The sequence below is a fragment of the Microtus pennsylvanicus genome, chromosome 7 (assembly GCF_037038515.1).
Source record: "Microtus pennsylvanicus isolate mMicPen1 chromosome 7, mMicPen1.hap1, whole genome shotgun sequence".
NCBI classification, from domain to species: domain Eukaryota; kingdom Metazoa; phylum Chordata; class Mammalia; order Rodentia; family Cricetidae; genus Microtus; species Microtus pennsylvanicus.
This window is the reverse complement of record NC_134585.1, coordinates 22,038,725-22,059,765: the sequence shown is the minus strand read 5'-3', so window position 1 is coordinate 22,059,765 and position 21,041 is coordinate 22,038,725. Positions and strand designations below refer to the sequence as shown.

The 21,041-nt window shown below is 51.3% G+C and overlaps 1 protein-coding gene across 1 annotated transcript in view; it reads right to left on the bottom strand.

Annotated features, from left to right (window-relative positions):
* Positions 1–21,041, bottom strand: part of LOC142854492 (uncharacterized) — an 80,091-nt gene that overhangs the window by 41,578 nt on the left and 17,472 nt on the right. Inside the window, exons 6-15 of the mRNA XM_075980150.1 lie at positions 16,953–16,988; positions 16,387–16,413; positions 15,232–15,258; positions 13,311–13,337; positions 13,189–13,215; positions 12,457–12,483; positions 10,783–10,839; positions 6,947–7,054; positions 5,175–5,201; positions 4,124–4,159 (exon numbers count right to left, since the gene is read on the bottom strand). Coding sequence (XP_075836265.1) covers positions 4,124–4,159; positions 5,175–5,201; positions 6,947–7,054; positions 10,783–10,839; positions 12,457–12,483; positions 13,189–13,215; positions 13,311–13,337; positions 15,232–15,258; positions 16,387–16,413; positions 16,953–16,988 — 399 coding nt within the window. The remainder of the gene's footprint in view (positions 1–4,123; positions 4,160–5,174; positions 5,202–6,946; positions 7,055–10,782; positions 10,840–12,456; positions 12,484–13,188; positions 13,216–13,310; positions 13,338–15,231; positions 15,259–16,386; positions 16,414–16,952; positions 16,989–21,041) is intronic.

Genomic DNA, 21,041 nt, shown 5'->3' with positions numbered 1-21,041 from the left:
AGGGAGAAAGCCTTTCAGAACACTAATTTCCCTTGGAGACCCTAACACGTGGGTAGCAAAGTCATTCAGAGTAGTAAGGTTTTGGATTTAGACAGATCAGGTGTTACCACCTCCCAACTGTAGGCTAGAGGGAGGCAGACTCTGTGATCCATGTTTTGCTAGAGATTATCAAAAAAATCCGACTTTCAGAGGTGGATTTAACAGAGACAGCACAATGGTGCACGGGGGCTGGGGATGAGGCTCAGTTGGTAGAATGCTTGCACAAAACCCTAGGCTCAATCTCTGGCATCCCACTAAGCCAGGCGTGGGGCAGCACAGCTATAAAACCCCAGCACTTGGGAAGTCAGAAGGATCAGGTGTTCAAAGTCATCCTTAGCTACCTAATGAGTTTAAGGTTAGCTCAACGAGGGGGCGGGGCAATAAAGTGATGCCTGTGGAGTGCCTGGCACCCTGCCTGGCATGGGGGAGGGGTTCAGAGAGTATTCACAACGCTGGTCATCATCCCACAGAGCTAACTATCTCCTTCAGAATGTGTGTCCAGCTACAGTCCTCTACAAAGACCCATGCGGACGGTCTGGGGTGCACCACGGGATGAGCTCCCCCATCAAGTTTGTAGGCTTGTGCCCCACACTAGTCTGAACGAGAGCTGAGGTGTGATGTGTGATGTTCGAAACACGCTTTGTATCGTGCAGCGGAGTTAAGATGGATGCTAGCCATCAACTTGGGCCAAACAGGTACCGCATGGGTGCACAACAATATATGCAATGTCTAGGCAAGAGGGTGGCCCTGGGCAGGTACAGGCTGCACAAGGGTACCAGTCACCCTGGGTTTTGATCTCAAAGAGCTAGTAGTGACGTAATCCTTGCTGTCCTGGCTGAGTGGACACAGACCTGGTCCAGCCGGTAGAGCGATGGAGTTAGTGCCTTATCCTCATACTTCACAGGCTGAGAAATTAAACTCCACCTTGTGTGCCAAGGCTGGGAGACAGAGCAAGTGGTGCTCATGAGGCAGGTCTGTCTGCTACACCAAGGGCTCCCCTTCTCCCATAGAGACCTCGATGGGGTGGATGCATATCTTTCTCAGCTCTGTGTCACCATAACTGGTGGCCACGGCTCCCTTGGGGGGGGGGAATCTTTCTGACATCCATGTTCACTCCTCTCCCAAATTAATTTCTCCTTCTTGCACCTTAATGAAGCACAAAGTGGGAGGAAAGATAGAGAAGACTGATGGGTAAAGGGGAGGGGGGCGTCATTCAGCTTTCCTCTCCTAGAGGATCCACAGGTGCTTTCAGACAGGCTGGAGAGACCGTGCTTCTGATTCCAGCATGTTCACCAACCGTGAAACTTTAGGCAAAGTATTAACACCTGGGGGATAATGGCCTCTCAGTCCTGGCTCTGGTGAGGTTGGAGTGAGACAGATACCATTGCACTTTGGCTGAACTAAGACGCAGAGGATGGTCGCACTTGACCAAGTATGAGTGACAATTGTTCCGTGTCAGGATTGAGAGGGAAGCGAGTGTCTGTTTGGGCATGAGGACTGCTGGGGTCAGGACACCACAGTCCCAGTGTGTCTGTCTTGCTAGTGGACCAGGAGGCACAGAGGAGTTGGCGATAGGACGAGGGCACCAGAAGAGGGAGAATGGCAGGGGTGTGGGGTGCTGTGGTTACCTGCGAGGTTGCTAGGAGGGGTGAAGGTTCAGAAAGGTAGAGGGGGCAGTTACGGCCTTGACTGTTAGAAATTGTGAAAAGAGACTTCTATGGAGGAGCAGAGAGGCGTGGTCTAGCATAGAGAGACACCATAAGGAAGTCAGCATGAGAGGCTGGGCTGAGGGGGCTCTGACTGCCCTAGACACAACTGGGGAACAAGGTGCCAAGAGGCTACGGCTCACAGAGCTCTGTAAGGCCTCCAGGAAGCCATGGCTTCCCTGAGCAAGAAGGGACTGTAACCTCAACCGCTGCAGACGTACCTGTTACCAGTCCAGGCCAGTGGTTCCAGACCTCTGGCTCTCCCCTGGCACCTGGCATGAGGAAGTATCTTGGATGCAGCTAGAACTGTTTTTTTTTTTTTTCTGGAGGGTCACCATAGGACTTGTTCACATCTAATCCCAGGAAAGCAGCAGAGTCCCGTTCTATTAGGCTAGAGTTCTCTGCCCGAGCCAGCGTCCTCTTCCCCAGGAGCTGCCCCTCCCTCAACAGAACTGCGCCATTCTTCTGCAGATGCAGGGATGCCTGGATTGACTGACCCCTGCTCCCATCTGCCCTCATGGAGGATGGACATGGCTCCAGGTCCCCCAGTATCGGGACACCCTAGCCAGCAGTTGGGCTCTCTCCAGCCTCCAGACGACTGTTTCCCACATTCTGTTTTGGAGGGATTACGCTTGTTTGTGGCGGAGGTAGACACTGCTGGTCACAACAGTCCCAGACAAGGGCATCGCCGTGACCCCGGGGGCCCCTCTGACAGGCCTCCACCCCTTCACAGCTTGGAAGACCTGACCTGACTGCTAATGGGAAAACCGAGCCGTGCTGCGCCAGGAGGCAGTAAATTTTGTGAGTCTGAGTGAGTGGATGGAGGCAACCGTGGGGGCTGTAATTTCCACTTCCTGACACAATGCAAGCCTCTCAGTTTATGCAGAACTAATTAAAGATCTCTGGTGTCTCACCGCTTCCCCCACCAGGCACCCATAAAACACCACAGCTAATGGCAGCCTCCAGAACCAGAGTGGGGCGTGTACTCCTAGCTGAGTGAGTCTCTCTTTCCAAGATTCCTTCCCCCACCCATACCTTTCCTTCCTGCTGCATTTCCCCCCTTCTGGAGGATTCTGGAGCTTCCCAGCCAATGACTGGGAATCCTTGTTGCATCTGGTACCATGAGAAGGACCCAGACCTGATTTGAATTCTTTGACTTCTAGCTGAGACTCGGGTGAGCCTCAGTTCCCCATGCGCTAGGTGGGAGCAAATTATAGCAGTTCCCAAGGAGTATAGTATTGGGAACAGTGCAGGCTGTATTGCAGGACAATGCTTGGCCTACTGCTGGCATTCATAAGTCCTGGCTGTCATTGAAAGTATTATACTCTTACAGTTATTGTAGTAACTGCTTCCGGGCCCTGGCTCAAATAGTTTCCTTTACTAAAATACTATTTCCTTTCTGATCTGCTAAGGGATCGCAGAGGTCCATTGCAAACAGTCAGAGAGTTTTCTTGCCCCTTCAATCCATCCGTCAGAAGTAGGTCTCTTCCTATGCTGCTGCAGGTAACGTAGTCGTGTGACCCATTTGAACAGAAGGTCCTTAGGAAGTGTGGTATAAGATGATGCTTCAGAGGGTGCTCATGCACTGAACCTTCCCACCTTGGAGGCTGCTCTAAGCCTACCTTGCTGTGGGGAAGCCTATCTGGCTTGATGAAAAGCACCTGGAGAGCAGAAGCCACCAGCCAGTACCACCCACAGGCCCGAATAAGGCTACCTTTACCCTCCTAGCTATCATATGCTAAGTTTCTACTCCCGTGAACCCAGGTGGAACTGTAGAACCCCAGGTCACCAATCCACAGAAACATAAGAAATAATCAAGATTTTAAGCTAGTCAAGTTGGGATACGTTACACAGCACTAGCTAGCTGATACACCCACTCATAGGCTGAGCACTTGACTGCTTTAACTCTTCCCACTTGAACTCTTTCCACCCTGCTTTCAGAGTGCTTTGTAGTAGTAGCACTTAACCGTTAGCTTCTGGCAGGGCAATCTGGGTGGGAATGCTTGTCCATCTGGCCTGAGAACTGCTCTCAAGCAGGGCTGGGTCTGTTTACACCCCCTTCTAGGCTCAGCACGGAGCTTGTGTTAGAGGGGCCCAGTATTCTGGCTCACCCAGTCCAGATACCAGACATAGCCAGCCAGACCAATAAGAGAGACACTCCCTTACTTGAGGATGGATTGGACTGCCAGCCCGCCAAGGCCCTGTCCCATCGGTTCTGAGTATTCAGACAATCTTATAAACAAGGAGGCACATATGGCTGGCACAGGTGTGAGCATATGCTCTTACCTACCCAGCCCTGGCTGTGTGCATCCCTGTAATGAGGCCCCTCTTGAGTTCCCCACAGAAGAGGTAGCGTCTTCCCTCCCCCTCTTGCTTACCTTGCGGCCATGGTAACCCTGGATCCCTGGATCTCCCTGGGGAAGAAAAAAAAAAGCCAAATGTTTTTTCATACCAGACCAGTTGGTACTCTCTGCTACACAATGCCACCTTCTGCCTCCCCATGACCCCCCTGGGAGGTCCTCCAGACCCATCTATTCCTGGAGGTCTCCCAAGGTCCCCAGATACGGTTCTGATGGCTGAAAGGTGCTGCAAGGGGTCAGCTGTTGGGACACCAGGGACATCTCGTTTTGGTTCTCCCAATGAATCTCCTTCCCAGCCCCTCCCAGCTCCCTGCATCCATGTTTGCAACGCGGTGGCCACCCTCGTTGCTTTATGCCCTCTGGTCCCCAGGGTTTCTAACTTCAAAGTGCAATTGCCTTTGCCATCGTGGGCTGCCAGGCAACATTTCACAAGGGATCAGATCGCTTTGGAGATTTTTCCATAGTGGACAGTTTTGGGGACACTATGACCATGTCATGACATCTGTCTGCCTTGTGTTTTCAACTAGAACACAAACTCCCAGGCAGTCAAGATTGTGCTTTCTTCTTTTCTTTTTTAATTCTTTAGAAAACAAAAACAACCTTATTTATTTATTTATTTATTTATTTATTTATTTATTTATTTATTTATTTATTTTAAGACACAGTCCCCTGTAGCCCAGGCTGGCTCTAACTTGCTATGTAGCCACAAAGAACCTCTGTTCCTTCCTGCCTCTGCTTTCTGGCTGCGGACAGAAGCATCACACTTTGGTTATGAAGCACTGGGGATTCAAACCCGGGGCCTCATGCATTCTAGGCAAACCCTTAACCACTAAACTACACCTTCAACCCAGGAGGGTACCTTCTATGCCAACCATAGAGCTCGCTTAGCCAGCTTGAGCACCCAAGAAAGGTGTTACATATTAGGATCAAAACAGTCCAAGAAAAGGAGGAGATGTTTTAGAAATGGACCATGTTTAATCCATCACTCAGTTCCAGTCCCTTTCAGCTGGCATCCCCTACAGGGAATGCCTTCCCTAGAGCACCCATTATCACTTAGGGGAGCACTCACCTTTGCTCCAGGAGGCCCAGGTAAACCCTGTAGAAATAAGGAGAAGGTGAGTGGATTAGGTTAGTCGTGTTCACAGTGGAGACTGGAACAGAGAGCCCCAGATAGCTCCAGGCTGGAAGCAGAGAACCCCAGATAGCTCCAGGCTGGAAGCAGAGAACCCCAGATAGCTCCAGGCCAGAGCAGAGAGCCCCAGATAGTCTAGGCTGGAGCAGAGAGCCCCAGATAGCTCCAGGCTGGAGCAGAGAACCCCAGATAGCTCCAGGATGTCCTGGAGAGTAACTGACACCTAGGGAGGGCACGTGGGGACAACAGGCTAGCATCTCCGATTAGAGCCATGTGGGCACTGTGGGCAACTGTGCTGAGCTCGCCCACTGGAAAGTAGGTCAGCGGCCTGGGGCTAAATTGGCAGTGTGGCTTAGTAAAGATCCTTCAGTCACGTACCTCCTAATTTAGGCCCCTTGCTGGAAAGCTGACCTTGCCCAACAAAGCCCTGATCTTGTCCTTGGCCCTGAACCTCTGAAGAAGAGCCTGTTGGACCCCGTCTGCCACAGCAGCTGGCCATGGTGAGTTGGTGTGGGTACAGGGGCCTGTGGGTACCGAGGGAGAGACCAGGGTGACTGGGTACTGTGGTCTTGGGTGGAGGTCTGGGCAGTAAATGTGGGCCAGAGAAAGCCATGAAGCCTAGGTCTAGTCTGTTTCAACTGGTGTAAAATACACTCAGGGTTTATTCCTCTATAAATGATCTAAGAAAAAACAAACAAACAATATACCCTGTTGTCATATAGAGAACAAGAGCCCAGTACTGGGTCGGAGGGTGGTAGTTGGCAAAGCCGTGAATTTGGGGTACTTTGGAGGCTTAGTCTGGCTCAATTTTCTAAATTCATTTCCTTTCAGTTTTTCTGTTTTCCCTCTTGACAGACGGATGGAGGTGTGACTAACTCCTCGCCCCCGCCGAAGTCCTGGGGTAAAACTGTGTATGTATGCCTTTTGGGGACCAAGCTAAGCACAGGCTGTCACTACAGCACAGCCCTCCTAGCCCAATGGGAGATCACAGTGGCCAGAGCTGTTGCTTAGGTCACAGGGACGGTCCACGAAGTCTCAAGATGGCTAAATGTCAGAGCAGCTGACGGGCCTGGGCACGAACCTGAATGACTTTGGTGTCACCTCTTTCAAGCGACTTGGAAGACTTTATCGGCATTCTACGCTTATATGTCTGCTATACTGCGGCTGTGGAGGACATGGTCTCGGCCAGAGTTTGAAAATGAGTGAGCTGGAGGTGGATCTGCCGCTTGACGGGGATGTCCATGGCACCCTTCCCCAGCAGCGGCAGTACCAACCCTCAGGGCCCCACTGACTGGGAAGCTCGCCTGGAAGGCGGTCCAGCAGCATGGATCCTGCATTTACTTTTAAAGACATAGACATCAGAGGCCACGCCCAGTACCTGTCCAGAATCCACTGCTCTGACTCTGGTTTTCTTAAACCAGGGCTGGGGACAGATGGAAAAGGCCCTTCAGACTTCCCCCAGTTACTCTGCAGTGACATAACGCAGTACTTATTAGAGCGACCCACAGGGACCACGACTGACATGGCCCTGCAGCTGTGTGGGTAGAGCTGGGAGGGCAAACAGGCGAGCAGAATCATAGACATGGATGGTTTCTCACACAGGCCACCCATGTTCAGGTCCCTGACAAAATGTTTCTGTCATTCTGGTCACTATTCAAGGTTTAGAGGCTTCTGGAGACTTCTAAGGAGCAGAAAAGAGGGATACTTACAGGTGGCCCTATAGGCCCTGGCAGCCCTGGGTGTCCCAGAGGGCCACTTGGTCCTGGGGGGCCTGGTGGCCCTGGAGGGCCTTGGATGCCAGCCTGGCCTTGTTCCCCCTGAAGTCAGAGAAAACATGGATTAGCGAGAGGGTCTCAGAGCAGCGGTCAGGCCCCGCTCCCACCATGTGCCATGCAGCTGCCGAGGCCTCTGTGGACCCTGCTAGGAATGCAGTGGGGGGCAGTGGGTGGATGGTGAGGGTAACAGTGGCAGTGATGGTGACTGCATGCAGGGGCTAACGGCAGCAAGGAGTGCTCCAAGACATCGGGTTGCTGAGCTGTGGGGGCTTCTAGAGGTCTTCAGGGCAGAGGACTTGGCAGTAGTGGCAGAAACAGAGAGTGAGAGATGGCCGCTGGCCTGAATCCAGGCCCTGCTCCTGGCCTGGCCCAGTGCCTGGGCTGAGCCCAGGTGGTCTGCGGCCTGCCTCTACCGCTCTCTTAATGTATGGAGTTTATCATCAGCCTTGGCCTCCCAGCGACAGGATGGGAGCATGGGGGTCCTTATTCCCCATCTTAGCATATGCTGGTTTTGACTATCTGTTCCAGAGGATCAAATGAGACCCTAGGTCAGAGGCCATGGGGTTTTATCTGGCTCACTGTACAATTGAGCTGGGCTCGTCAGTCAAGCCCTTGCCCTTTGGAAGTGGCCTCCAGCACCATCTGCTAAATGCATCAGTCAGGATTGGCTCTTACGTAAGCTTATCCTTGCGGCTAACTCGCGACTACCTTGTGCAACATGCATAACCAATATATATTTATCGCTAGGAAACTGGTAGGCCTTCTCATGTCCCATGGTGGCTGACAGTATAAAACCCTAACTCCCCAGAGAGTCTGCAGAGATCATGAGGGCAACTCCTTCTGGTTCTGCTCTAGAAACCAGGGTCAAGGCAATACGGGAAAGTCTTGCCGAGCCACCTCTGTGTCTTGGACATGGACACAGCAACAGGTGGCAGCTGGATCTACTCCTCTAGGGAAGTGGTTCTCAACCTGTGGGTTACAACCCCTTTGGGAATCACACTATATCCTGAATATCAGATATTTACATCACGATTCATAACAGCAGCAAAATTATAGTTATGAAGTAGCAACAAAATGAGTTTATGGTCAGGGGGTCACCACAACATGAGGGACCGTATTAAAGGGTCATGACATTAGGAAGGTTGAGAACCACTGCTCTATGGTCTTCTTCTACCAACTGGAAATGAACAATATGGCCCATGGGGAGCAGGGAATGCAGCTACCATAAGATAATCATGCATGGTTCTGGTATGTATGTGTATGCACACATGTGTATGTGTGTAGTCTTGGGTATCATTCCTCAGAGGCTGCGCTCATTTCTTTTGAGACTGGGCCTCTCACTGGGACCTGGAGATCACCGATTAGGCTAAGAGAACCCTGGGGGAGTCCCCTGTCTTTCCCATCCCAGGGCTGGGACTACAAGTATGTGCCTGGAGGTCCGAACTCATGTCTTCCTGCTTGCCCAACAGGTACTTACTGACTGAGCCACCCTTTGTAGCCCTCACATTAGGACCTAGAGCAAGCAAGTCTGCACAGTTACTCTGTGTGTGTGTGTGGGGGGGCATGTTCAGAGGCACTACCTCACCTTCTCTCAAATGGGGCCTGTCTGCAGCAGGATGAGAGCCCATGAATGGGCCTGGCGCTGCTTTGAGCTGCAAGCGGCCTCCTGAGCAACCCTTGGAGCCCTGGAAGCTCTCGAGGATTTGGTGGGGTAATGCGATCCGCGCTCTACAAGAATGGGCTGAATGCTTAATAGGCTGCGCCTGTATCATGTGACTCTGTATTTTTAGCTGATCATTGGAGTGAGTTTTCAGCCTTATTCAGTCAGGGACTTGAGTATCCACGTTCCTGGGTTGTGGACTCACCAGGCAAGTAGCTCAAGGTCCTGCCACTCCCTGCTCCCAGGCCCCTGGGGACACCTGGGCCGCAGAAGGCAGATGAAGGGTAAGACAGACAGCCCCTGGCCTCATGTGACCTCAAACAACATGGGGCCTCAAAAAAAAAAAATCAATGATGCTTTTTTCCCTGGGAACCTGCTCCTGGCCAAGCCTCCTTGGAGACAACAAGGCAGAAGGCAGGAAAGTAGCTGTTTGCCTGCTGGTCATGGGCCATGCTGTTCTACAAACTCCCTCGCTCCTCACACCCAGGCTCTGAGGGGTGAAACTCAGCAGGATGTGTGCCAGAGCAGAAAGAGTGTGTGTTCAGGCGTCAGACATCTGGCTCTCATGTCCATTTCGCTCTCTTGCTGTTCCCGTGACTCAGTTTCCCTGTCCTATCACAGTCCCTGTGCCTGTTCTTACTTTATTGTGGAGGGAGCTGAGGCACACTGGGACCAGGCAGAGAACCTGGGCATAAATCCTCGCTCTGTGACATCAAGCAGCTTACTGAACATATCTGAGCCTTTATCTCTGCATCTGCGCAATAAAGACAGTGGTATACCATTGAAAGACAGCATCAGGCCTATAAACAGGATGTTGGAATGTCTACTGTTGGTGGGGCCTGTATATTGTGTCTTTCTGCTTTCATGGCAACACTGGGCCAATGATTGTCTAATTTGCGGTAACTGTTAGAAACAGGTTCTGGCATAGTGGGTAACCCCAGCTGCCTTGCCACGACCCCAAGATGTGCCAAGCCCCTGGGAAAGCTCCACATGGTGTCTACCTGAAAGGTCCGCCTTTTAATAACAGGGGGTGGAGCCAGCCGCACTGAATTGAGGAGAGGCAACAGCTGAGGAGAGACAGGAGTTGGAAGGCCGCAGGTATTCAGAGTGATGCAGGAAGTCCCCAGAAGGCCAAGTGGAGAGAAGAGGAGGAGAGAGATCAGTGTGAACACAGCAGCAGGACAGATTTTGGGGAGGGGGTGTGGTAGGCACCCCTGAGGCTCAGCTCTAGGGACAGAGACAATTATAATTTTGCTTTTGGCTGTCCTTTTGAAGGCATGGCCTCATAAGTACCCTGCCTCAGCTCTGGCTACTGGCTAGTAGCCTCCTTGAGTTCCGGAAGAGGGGCTCTCCCTGACCAGACCCACCCACCTCTGAAGTCATACCAGGCCACTTGGGCCACGTAACACACCACCCAGCACTGTACTGCCCCACCCAGGCCTGCCGGGTGGACGGCCGCTGCTGGGCTGAGGGTCGGGAGCCACAGAACGAGCTAAATTGGTGCGTGGAGTCAAGCTGGCGTGTGGTCCCTGTGGGTTCCTTTTTGGTAGGACAAGAATAGCTGACGTCAGCGAATCTGAGGACCACGGTCAAGGGAAGTTAAGCCTGGCCTCTGGGGTTGAGTTGGCTGAGGGTGTGGCTTGTGAGACATTCACTAAGTACTGTGGAGGCCTCATTCTGTGGCTGGTAAGCTCAGAAAAGTTGTCTTAGGAATGGTCAACCACTTCTAGGAGGACGGGCAGCTTCTGATCACATTATCGAACATAATTTTCATTTTGGGTCATTTTTGCTGCTTGTTGTCTCCTAGGCTAAACCTGTGGAGATGACCGGAATGTTAGAATCCATATGAAGGCAAAGACCTAGGGGGGTGGTCAACCCATGTGTTTAAGGCCCCTCAACTTGCCAGCCGGGCTGAAAACTCAGGGAATTAGGAGCCCATCTGGGGTGGCCCTTCTAGGCTATTCCTGTTGCACACGGGGGCAGCTGCCACACACTGAGCCATGCAGAGCCCCATCCTCCCACGCTGGGCCCAGGGATGTGCGATGTTATGCTCTGTGTCCAGGAAGCATCTCAGCCAAGAGGGGCTGGAGCCCATCTAGGACCGACAAACCTTTAGGGCAATTATCGGGTTGGAGCGCAGAGCTGCCAGGACGCCGCCTGGGTGCTCCTGGTTCGGGAGGCAAAGGGAGGGGTAGCAGAGATGGGGTCACATCGAGTAGGAGAGAGCCCACAGACCTAGCAACCCTGCCGGATGCCAAAGGACTTCCCGCTCATTGCCTAGCTCTTTCCTTTCCTGCTAGACTAGCCAGGCTGTCCTGGGGACCTGTGAGCACCCCCACCTCTGCCCACTCCTTGGAAAGCCACCAATCTACTAAAGGCTTCCTAAGCTCACACTTCTAAATCAACTGGCCTCCTGGTTCGGTCTTCACTACTTCTCCCATCCCTGCCTGCTTCTGGAACTTCCTACCACTGTTCCCTTCTCTGTCCTTGTACAGGGTTGAGGGGCAGAGATCGTGCCCTCCCCAACCTAAGCATCCCCGCAGAATCAATGACACACTGCAGAAGGTCTTGCAGCTGTGCTGTCTCTGTGCCAGGGGATGCTCTTTCTTTTGGGTCATACAGCCATCTTGCAAGTCCACCGTTCCAAATAAACACAGCTGGCTTTCTATTGTTGTGTCAGGATGAGCTGGATGGAACGGCAGGACCCTACAGCCCTGAATAGGCCTGGACCTCAAATCTATTGCTGCCTCTTACACACCAAACCATGCACAGCCTCTCTCTGGTCCAAGGACCCAGATGTCAGGGACCGCCACGGTTTTCTGGGTCCTGAGAGGCTGGGTAGAGGCTGGCCATGCTAACCATACCTTCTCAGAGACCTGGAGAGTCAAGTACATTCTGAGCCTGGTTTGTGGAGAGGGGTAGGAGTGGGGTGAAGGGGTATGATAGGCTCTACCCCCTAACTTCTACCCGGCCCAGCTGTAGTAGCAGCCAGGGAAATTAGATTGTGTGTTTCTGGGTACACTGTGGTCCCTATAGATGGAAGATCTCCCAAGATGAGTTTTATACTTTCTGCCCAGGACTGAGCATGACAGGATGTCCCACTGGGGCTTCAGGGAGGAATTGGGGAAGGACTCTGCCCTCCCTTGTCTCCAGCAGGGCACAAGTGAACATTGGGTTCCGTAGACTTAGAGGAAGCCAGGAAAAGTCAGGGTCAAGAGGAACCATCTCAGTTCAGAAACATCCCACCCCATCCTAACACTCCTGCTGAGAAGGGTTTCCTGTGTTCCTAACAGACAAGATGTACACTGCCTCCAAGGATGCGGTGGCCAGATGACCTCCCCTCCTGGAGATCTGGGTCATCCGAAACCATGACTAACTCAAAAGTCCCTCATATTTGTCCTGGACTGCCGGAATGCACACGCGCATACACACACACACACACACACACACACACACACACACACACACACACATACATGGGCACCCTACAGGGCAGAGAGGCAACACCTAGCCCCATGCATGCCTCTTGGCCAACAGAGGGCAAAGTGACACACACAAGAGACTCTCAGATACTTGTTCAGCAGACAAACAAGGTCATATAGGATTCTGGGTCCATGCAAACAGACACAGTGACCACCCTGACACAGTGCCAATAGCAAGTCATTATCAGTTGTAGGGCGGAGCACACTGCACCTTATACAGGGTTGCAGATCCCCCTACCCCAGGGTAATGACTGGGCTTGAGGATGGGTCAAAGGGCACCCTTAGCTTGAAGCATCACTTACCCTGTGTGGGTACTCGTCACACTGACCCTAGAGAGGGGGAGAGAGAGAGGTGTTAGGTCCTTATTAGGGGAATCTGCACCCCATAACACACCATGCATCTCCTCACCCACTGGTACCACTGTCCTGCTTTGGGTCCTCGGAGGCAGATGAAGTGGTCCCCTCTCCCTTGCCTCTAGTAAGCAACAGGAGGAACCCCCTAGGGCCAGAGCTCTGGGTACAGAGACAGGACCCCACTACATGCCACCTACCATGATGGTAGGATTAGAAATTATGTCCAGCTCATTTGTCAGTCCATGCCCTGTGTTAGTACTCAATAGCCCTGATGGGACCAACAGACCTTATGATGGCAGTGGCTGGCAGGATTCCAGGAACATTTCCCCTAAGCCAAGAATGCCAGGATCTTGCATCACTGTCCAGGGATAAACCTACCAATCTTGGTCAAAAAGTGAACAAGACAGACAATGCAGGAGGCCCAGAAAGTTAGGCCAGCAGGGGTCTAAGTTCATGTCATAGAGTGCAGGAACTTGGGGGATGGCAGGTGGACAGGAACAAACTGTGTGCAGGTCTTCAGACACAAGACTGACAGTGTGGGGGTGTCATTGTTTTTTTCTTACATACTAGGTATCTCCAGAGTTGTTTTTGTTTTTTTTAAACTCAGATCTGGAAGTGGCCTCTCTGACCCCTTTCTGCTCTGGCCCTGGTAAAGGTCTAGGAAGCCTCAATTGCACTTACCTTTTCTCCCTTTTGTCCCTGAGGGCCCTACAAAGAGAAGGAAATGACAGTGTCAGGGCTCAAATCCCAGGCCACATGATCCCCAACCTCCCTACTGGGGACAAGGAAGAGGAACTACCAACCGGTTGTCCTCGGGGACCCACCAGGCCCTGTGGAAGAAAACACATGTGTCAGTGGGTGGGTAGGTCGTAGACACATGCCTGGTTGGGTTGACACAGATGTCGGCCTCCTAGGCACTTCTCAGACTGTTCCAAAGTCCTACAGGGCAGGACTGCCTAGGTTCAACTTGTCTAAGGTTGTATGGCCTTATATGCTAAGCCTCAGAAAGTGTGGCCAGTTGTTCCCTGTCCCCTTCACTCATTCCTCCAGCCACTGACACCCTAAGGGCTCTCTGCATGGGAGGTTTGGGTGCCAGAGCATTTTACTCCAAAGGACTCTATGTCCTACACCTGGGAGCCTCAGGAGACTCCAATACAGCCTGCTTCCTACTCTCCTGGCCACTGAACCAGAAAGTCTGGTGTTGTGAAATAGTATTTTAAGATGTGTTACATTGGTTTATGCGGCGGAACATTTGTTTTAACGATGCAAAGATGTATGGTATTCCTTTATGTTGCATTTGCGTAACTCTGTAAAGCTGTGTTACTTTGCCTGTCTAAAACACCTGATTGGTCTAATAAAGAGCTGAACAGCCAATAGCAAGACAGGAAAAAAGACAGGCGGGGCTGGCAGGCAGAGAGAATAAAAAGGAGGAGAAATCTGGGAAGAAAAGATCTAGGAGAGAAAGGAAAAGAACTCCAGGAGCCAGTCACCCACATACACAGCAAGCCACAGAGTATGAAGCAAAGAAATGCATACAGAATAGAGATAAAAGCCCTATTAAAAAATGTAGATGGGATGACTTAAGAAAAGCTGGCTAGAAACAAGCCAAGAAAAGACTGGACATACATAAGTCATAAGAAGACTCTGTGTGATTTATTTGGGAGCTGGGTGGTGGGTCCCCCAAAAGAGCAAAGAGTGAAAAAACAACCAACAACAGGCTGGCATGGGTGGAGCAGACACTACATTTTGAGAGGCTTGTGGTGTACAGCAAGCTGGGATGGACACCCTTATGTTCTGAGTTCCCTGGAAGGTACAAGAGGACTTGGTATTTCTGTCAAGGTCGCCTTATTGTCCGGTTCAAGGGAGAAGTGGAGCTCAGTGTCTGATGGACTTTCAGGAGACCTCATTGATGCCCTGGTTGAGGAGGCCCATGCTGATGTATAGGTAAGAGGACAGGACAGACTATGTGTGGGCTGACCCCTCTGGGGCAGGCTCTGCCCTTCCTCACAGGGCCAAAGATGAAGGGGCTGGCATCATCACTGCCTCCCAGCGCCAAGAGAATGACAGTGTTCAGACATGGTGGCTCAGGGTATGATCATGGAAGGCTAGCCATTTCCAGTCCAACACGCTCTGAATTTGAACCCTTGCCTGAGCTTCTGAGGTTGCTGTTAGACCTATGCTGGCCAGTGGGAAACACCTGAATGCCAGTCTCTAGGCCTCTGGGTACCTGGCTGAGTGGCCTCAGTGTGCCAAGATGTAGAGAAGGCTCCTGCTTCAGACTCACAATTGGCTCTATCTTGAAACTAGGAAACTGTGAGCAGGTGCACAGTGGTGGGACTTGAGAGTCCTGGGACAGCTCAGGGGAAGCCATTGTCGGAAAGCAAAGGGCCACCATCTCCTAGGGAACACCCTGCACAGCATCCCGAGGGTGCTGATGTTAGCGTGTTGGAAAAAGCTCAGACTGTGAAGTCTCAGAACGTGAGCTAGTTACTAGTTGACCCGATAAGTTATGTGGCACGGGTCAAGGGTGACACTCTGGATGTCTCCAGTGCAGGAGATAAAGGGCTTACCATGTCTCCCTGCACGGTGTGAGGATCTAGGGAAGTGAAGGGTGTACCCAGCTGGTGGGGGTAACTGTGATAGGCATGCTTTGTCCCTTTGTGGGAGTGAGACCAGGCTGGTCCCCCACCTGTCTTGTGAAAGAAAGAAAGTGAGGGGTCTTACCGTCTCCCCTTTAGGTCCTGGGTGGCCCTGGAAGAAAAAGGATTTTACGTACATGGTTTAAACAGTGAAGCCCTCACCCTGCCTGCTCCAGTATGTTCCTCCTTATGCGGTCCTGTTAGCTTTTGTTCTTAATGCCACCTGTCATTCACTCATCTGCCCAAACCCCAACCTGCAGGCTGACTGGGCCAGGGGCAGGGCTGTCTCCCCTTTCATTTTGCATGCTATGTTAGTAGTTAGCTGCCCTTCAAAGAAGAACAGAGCTGAGGGTGTTTCCCTGGACCCCAGCTACATCCACTATATACACCCAGGGCAGCTGTGCGGGGGTAGAGGGGGATAACTGGCCTTGTGGTGAGTAGACATGACCACTGTAGCCTCTGGGCTACATGTGGTTGTCTAGGAAGGTGACCAGGTCCCCACCTGAGGTGACACGAGCTATCTGAGGGAGAGTTAAATGTTTATTACACCCCCAGGGCATGCACTTGTGGGGATTCTGAGAGCTTTGAGGGGGCAGCCATCTTCCAGTTGCTATGAATTTTTTTTTCTGGTTTTTCGAGACAGGGTTTCTCTGTGGCTTTGGAGCCTGTCCTGGAACTAGCTCTGTAGACCAGGATGGTCTCGAACTCACAGAGATCCGCCTGCCTCTGCCTCCCGAGTTCTGGGATTAAAGGCGTGCGCCACCATCACCTAGCTCAGTTGCTATGAATGTTTGGACCAAGACACCAAGTACAAAAGGTTAAGGTGACCAGAGGTGGACCTGAGTATATGCACATGAAGCCTCAGTTGGAGGGGACTCCAACTTTGAGGAGAACAGGAGACATCTTGGCACTTTGGTGGTACTGAAGCAGCCTGTGCCACTCCACCTCTCTACTGTCCCTGCTGCCTCCTTGCCTCCCCAAAGTCTATGGATGGTTTTTGCTCCACTCCCTGAGCATCCAGCCTGACCACCAGAGACTTTGCCCTGCGGTAGCCTATTGAGAGCAGAGGTGACTTACGCAAATAGTTCTCCCTCCTCTTCCCCTTAGCCAGTTTTCTTTCTATGGAAATATCTTTCAATCTCCTGGGGTGTAGGAGAGTCAGGAGCCCTAGGTGAGTGAGCTGGGCAGAAGAGGGACAGAGCCCAGCTCAAGGGTCTACTTACCCCAAGAATTCACTTACCGGCTTGCCATCAAGACCAATGGGACCCTGAAAAGAGAAAGGTTTGATGCAAGGGCCAAGTTTCCCAGGTCTCCTACCCAGGAGGCAGCCAGGGCATAGTGCATTCCTTGAAAACTAATATTGGTCATCACCGACAAGTGGCTCCCCTGATTCTGCCCCCTGAGAACCTATTTAGGCTCCATGGGCAAGGGTTAAAGGATACTGCAATGGCCACCCTAATGCTGCTTCCCTGGTAGGCCTCTCTTCAGTGCCTGACCAGAGGCCAATCAGCTCACTTCTCTGGCTCACCATCTGCCCATATCCTGGTATCAAATGGGATGTAGCAGCTGGAAGTTCATTCACTCAGCTCCTGCCTGACCACCACTATCTATATAGATACCTCGGTTCTTTCTTGTAGCAGGAGCCCAGCCCTGAGCTACCAGCCCATAAAAGGTTACAGAATAGGTCCTTAGCGACTAGGAATCAGAAGGGAAACGTGGCCTTAGGGATTATCTTGGTGCATGCACTTTAACCCAACCAGGCCCAGGACCTACCCATCTCTGCTAATCTTAGCTCTCTGTACTTACCGGAAATCCAGGGAAGCCTCGAGTGCCTGGCTGACCCTGGGAAAAACAGAGCAGTGAGGATGAGTGAGGAGGAGCCAAGCCTATCCTTAGGGCTCATCTCTGTGCCCATCCCTGATTCCATGTTATCACCTATGAGCTGGCTATGGGAGGGTGGAGAGGACAGGAGGGCACATGCAGGGACCAAGCTGGGGGGAGGGAAGGAAGCAGCCAGCATCCTTTGGGCCTACTTCTAGAAGTCCCCAGGGACACTCCTCACTGCTTGGGCCCCCTGAGCCTTGACATGCAAATAGACAACAGACCAATGGGGCAATCAGGACAGTGTGGGGCTTACTCCAAATTGCACAGAAGTCCTGAACCAAAATCGAGTCCATTTTCTTGATTTATAGGCATTGCTCATGGCTACAATGTAAGGCTGACTTGGGAGTCTGCAGAAATTAACCTTCAAAACTGTTTTCAGACTAGAAGGGGTCAGATTCTTCCTTCTCTGCAGGCTTCTCCCAGCGGCTGGGCCATCTTTGGATTGTCCCTGTCTCTTGGGGAGGAGAGACATCCGGGCTCATTTCTCTATAGGTGCAGAGTGCCACAGAGTCAGCTGTGCGTTTCCTGGTCACAGCCCAGTGGCTAATAGTCAGGATTCCCAAGAAACACAGAACTGTGGCTTCTGGTCTGAGAGGCTAATCTGAAGGTCAAGGGTACCAGAGAGCCGAGAAACCTGAAGCCTGGTCACTCCTCTCCTCAGGATCCAGCAAGGACTTCCCTGCCTCTCGTATCAGTCAGGGTTCCAGCAAGATGGCCCAGCAGGTCAAAACACTTGCCATAAATCCCGGTGACTTTAGTACAATCCCTGGGACCCACAGAGTGGAAAGAGAAAACTGACTTCTACAAATTGTCAGCGCACATGCGTACAAACACACACTACATGTAGTAAAAATTTGATTTGTGCTTTTTTTTTTTCAGACAGAGTCTCACTAAGTAACCCTGGCTGTCCTGGAATTCACTATATAGACCAGGCTGGCCTCAAACTCAGAGATCCACTGCCCCTGTCTCCTAAGTGCTGGAATTAAAGGTGTGTGCCAATATGTTTTTTAAAGATGAAGCCATCCCCCATTGCATCCCTGTGACCTGGTTACCTCCCTTCCTGTCTCCTCTATGCCTCTCTGTCTGCCTCGAATAGTGGATCACCTGCTTTTCCTGAAACACATGCCAGTTCTCAGCTTGGGGGCCCCTCAGCTTGCAAGGCAGAGCCTCTTTGCAAGTATGGACTGTTGGGTGAGGGAGGCTGAGTTCTAATCCAGCCATCATCAACAACTGTGTGATGCCAACTCTCCCCAAGTCTCAGTTTCCCCATCCCTAGAATGGCAATAACCAATGAAAGCTCATCAGGTCACAGAACTACCCCCAATTCTGCTTGTAACACCTCTAGAAATAGAAGCTACGCCATTGGGCACTTGTTGAATTAAGCTGACCAGATGGGTACCAGAAGCCAGCCAGACTGCTTGTGTTTATTGTATGCCTGTATACAAGCTCATGTGTGTGTGTGTCCATGTATACGCAGGTATGAGCCTAGAGGCCACAGTGCAAAGTCAAATGTCTTCCTTTATCGTTCTTCCCACCAGTTTTAAGGACAGTGTGTCTCTTTGCTGAAACCAGCATTCACTGATTTGGCTAGACCAGCTGGTAAGTGAGTTCCACGGATCTTCCTGTCTCCGTCTCTGGTGCTGTGGTTACTGACACGTGCCACAATGCCTGACTTTTTCTGTGTGCGATGGAGACCTGACCTCAGGTGCTCACTGCTCACAAGGCGAGCGCTACTCATTGAGCCACCTCCCCAGCGTCTTGGGACCCGCAGAGGTCTTAATCAAGAAGCAGTTTTTGAGAACAAAATCTCAACCCAGGGACAGTGTTTCTGCACTCATGTGCTGTGACCCTGAAATATTTCCAGGATCCCTGGATCCTTCCTGGGTCTGTGCAAAAAATATTCAAAGGCCACTGCACAGGAAGGCCACCCATCTGGCCAGGTGGCATAGAACCCCTTGCCATGTCAGGGTCGGGTGCTGATCCACAGAGAACTGACTAGCTGAAGTCAGCTGCAGTCTCAGGATGGACTTGGGGCACGTGTCCAAAGGCCAGCGAGCGGCAACACCACTCATATGTCAGAGGGCGCTGGCCTCTGTCCTCTCAAGGATAAGAGTTGCTAAGAATAGGCCTAAGGAGAAACCTGGAAATTGTTGCAATGCAACCTCTGAAACCTCCCAACGTAAACTTTCTGTAGCTGCTCTGGACACGGAGGGGCTGGAGGAAAAGGTCAGGAGGGAAGGGTTCCAAGAATCATCTTCATAACATCTCAGCTGTTATTTACATGGCCGGCATAATCACACGCTCTGCTAATTACAGTGCTGGCTCCGGTAGGCAGTGCGCATCCCTCCAAGTCCAGGACTAACCAGGGCTTTTTCAAGGCTCTGGGGAGGAATGCTGTCATTGACCACATGGAAATGGGACTCTGCTTCCTGGAGAGGTTGGGCACGAAGAAGGCAGTTGAGGAGGCTTAGGACTGGACTGTAATTTACATCTCAATTTATGCTGAGCTTACAGCCTCTTCCAGTGTTTTCTGGTCATGCCGATTCCAGGCTGGGGAGCTGGCTGTTTGAGGCAATGTATTATTATGGTGTATGCTTTAATATGTTAGACTAGTATTATATATTATTTATATAACATGTGTTATGCAAAGGGTATAAACAAGCAAATATATTTGAGACAGGATCTATGTTGCCCAGGCTGGCTCTGAACTTCTGGACTCAAGTGATCCTCCTGTCTCAGCTTCCTGGGTAGCTGGGATGACAGACTTCCTAATGCCTGGCTTAACTAATCTTTTCTGTTACATTGTTATCTTTTCTGACCAGGTCTGAGTAAAGCTGTTTGTTAAGATCAGCTCCTTGCAGATGCTATCTAATTCACCTTTTGTCTTTGAATTGTTTGCTTTCAATTGTTGTTGAATCGCTCACCTAGAATTGTCATGTTTAGACAGATAAACTTTCCCTGTGGTTTTTGGGTTTTCTGCCATGTTTGAAGAAGAGGCCTTCTTACTGGGAATTATAAAACATGTTCATATTTTGCTCCTATAGTTTATGGTTTCATGTTTGTCATCTTAGCATTTTGTTGTTATTCTTATTTTGTTTTGATTTGGTTTTACATAAATAATATATAATACTAGTCTAACATATTAAAGCATACACAATAATAACAATGGATGGTCAGATAGATATATAGATATAGCCTGGACCAGTGCATTTAGACAGCACTCACGGCCACTCCCATTCAATGTGCTCCCACTGAGCACAGGGAGAGGCCATGTCTGTCTGCTGTGCACCATTGTATACCTCATCCACTTAACACAACCCAAAGCCCCCCCCTTCCCCCCCCCCCCCGCCGCCGGCCTTGGGATGTATTTCCCAAACTCTTACAGAATCCTTTACGCAAAGTCCTGGCTGCCCTCTCCAGCCCCATCTTTGCTTTCCCATTCAGTCCTTTTTCTAGGTACTCCTCTTAGTTCAGGAGCTTGGCACCCTCCTGACCCTTCTTCCCTGGGTGGACTCTGTAAGACCTTGAGTGTTGTTCCGCTATCTTTTCCTCCTAAAGCCTTTCCTTCCTGGACTGGCCCAAGCCCAGCGGTTCCCTTCCCCCATGTCCCTACTACTCCCCGCTGCAGCTCCCACTATCTGAGCTGTCATGGCAAACGAGATCGCTGTCATAGGCCTGCATGGCAAGCAGTTAGAATCCCAACCTCTACCCAAACCTGGGGGGCTTTACGTTCCTGACAGACACTCAGTAGATATGTCTACCTGTATGAGCAGCTCCTTGTGGGTGAGGATGGGAGCTCAGGTCCTTCTCACTGGTCCCCAAAAAGCAACTGGGGAGCCCATGGAGGGGATGGGTCCCTTGACATGCAGTCATCCCTAGCTTGGCCATGACCTGCCTAGTACCTTGGGGTCTGGCCTCCCACTCCATTTCATACGGCTTCTATGAGGACACTCAGACACTAGATTCCCACTCCTTGGGCCACTGGAATGGAGTCATCCTTCTTCAAGTGCC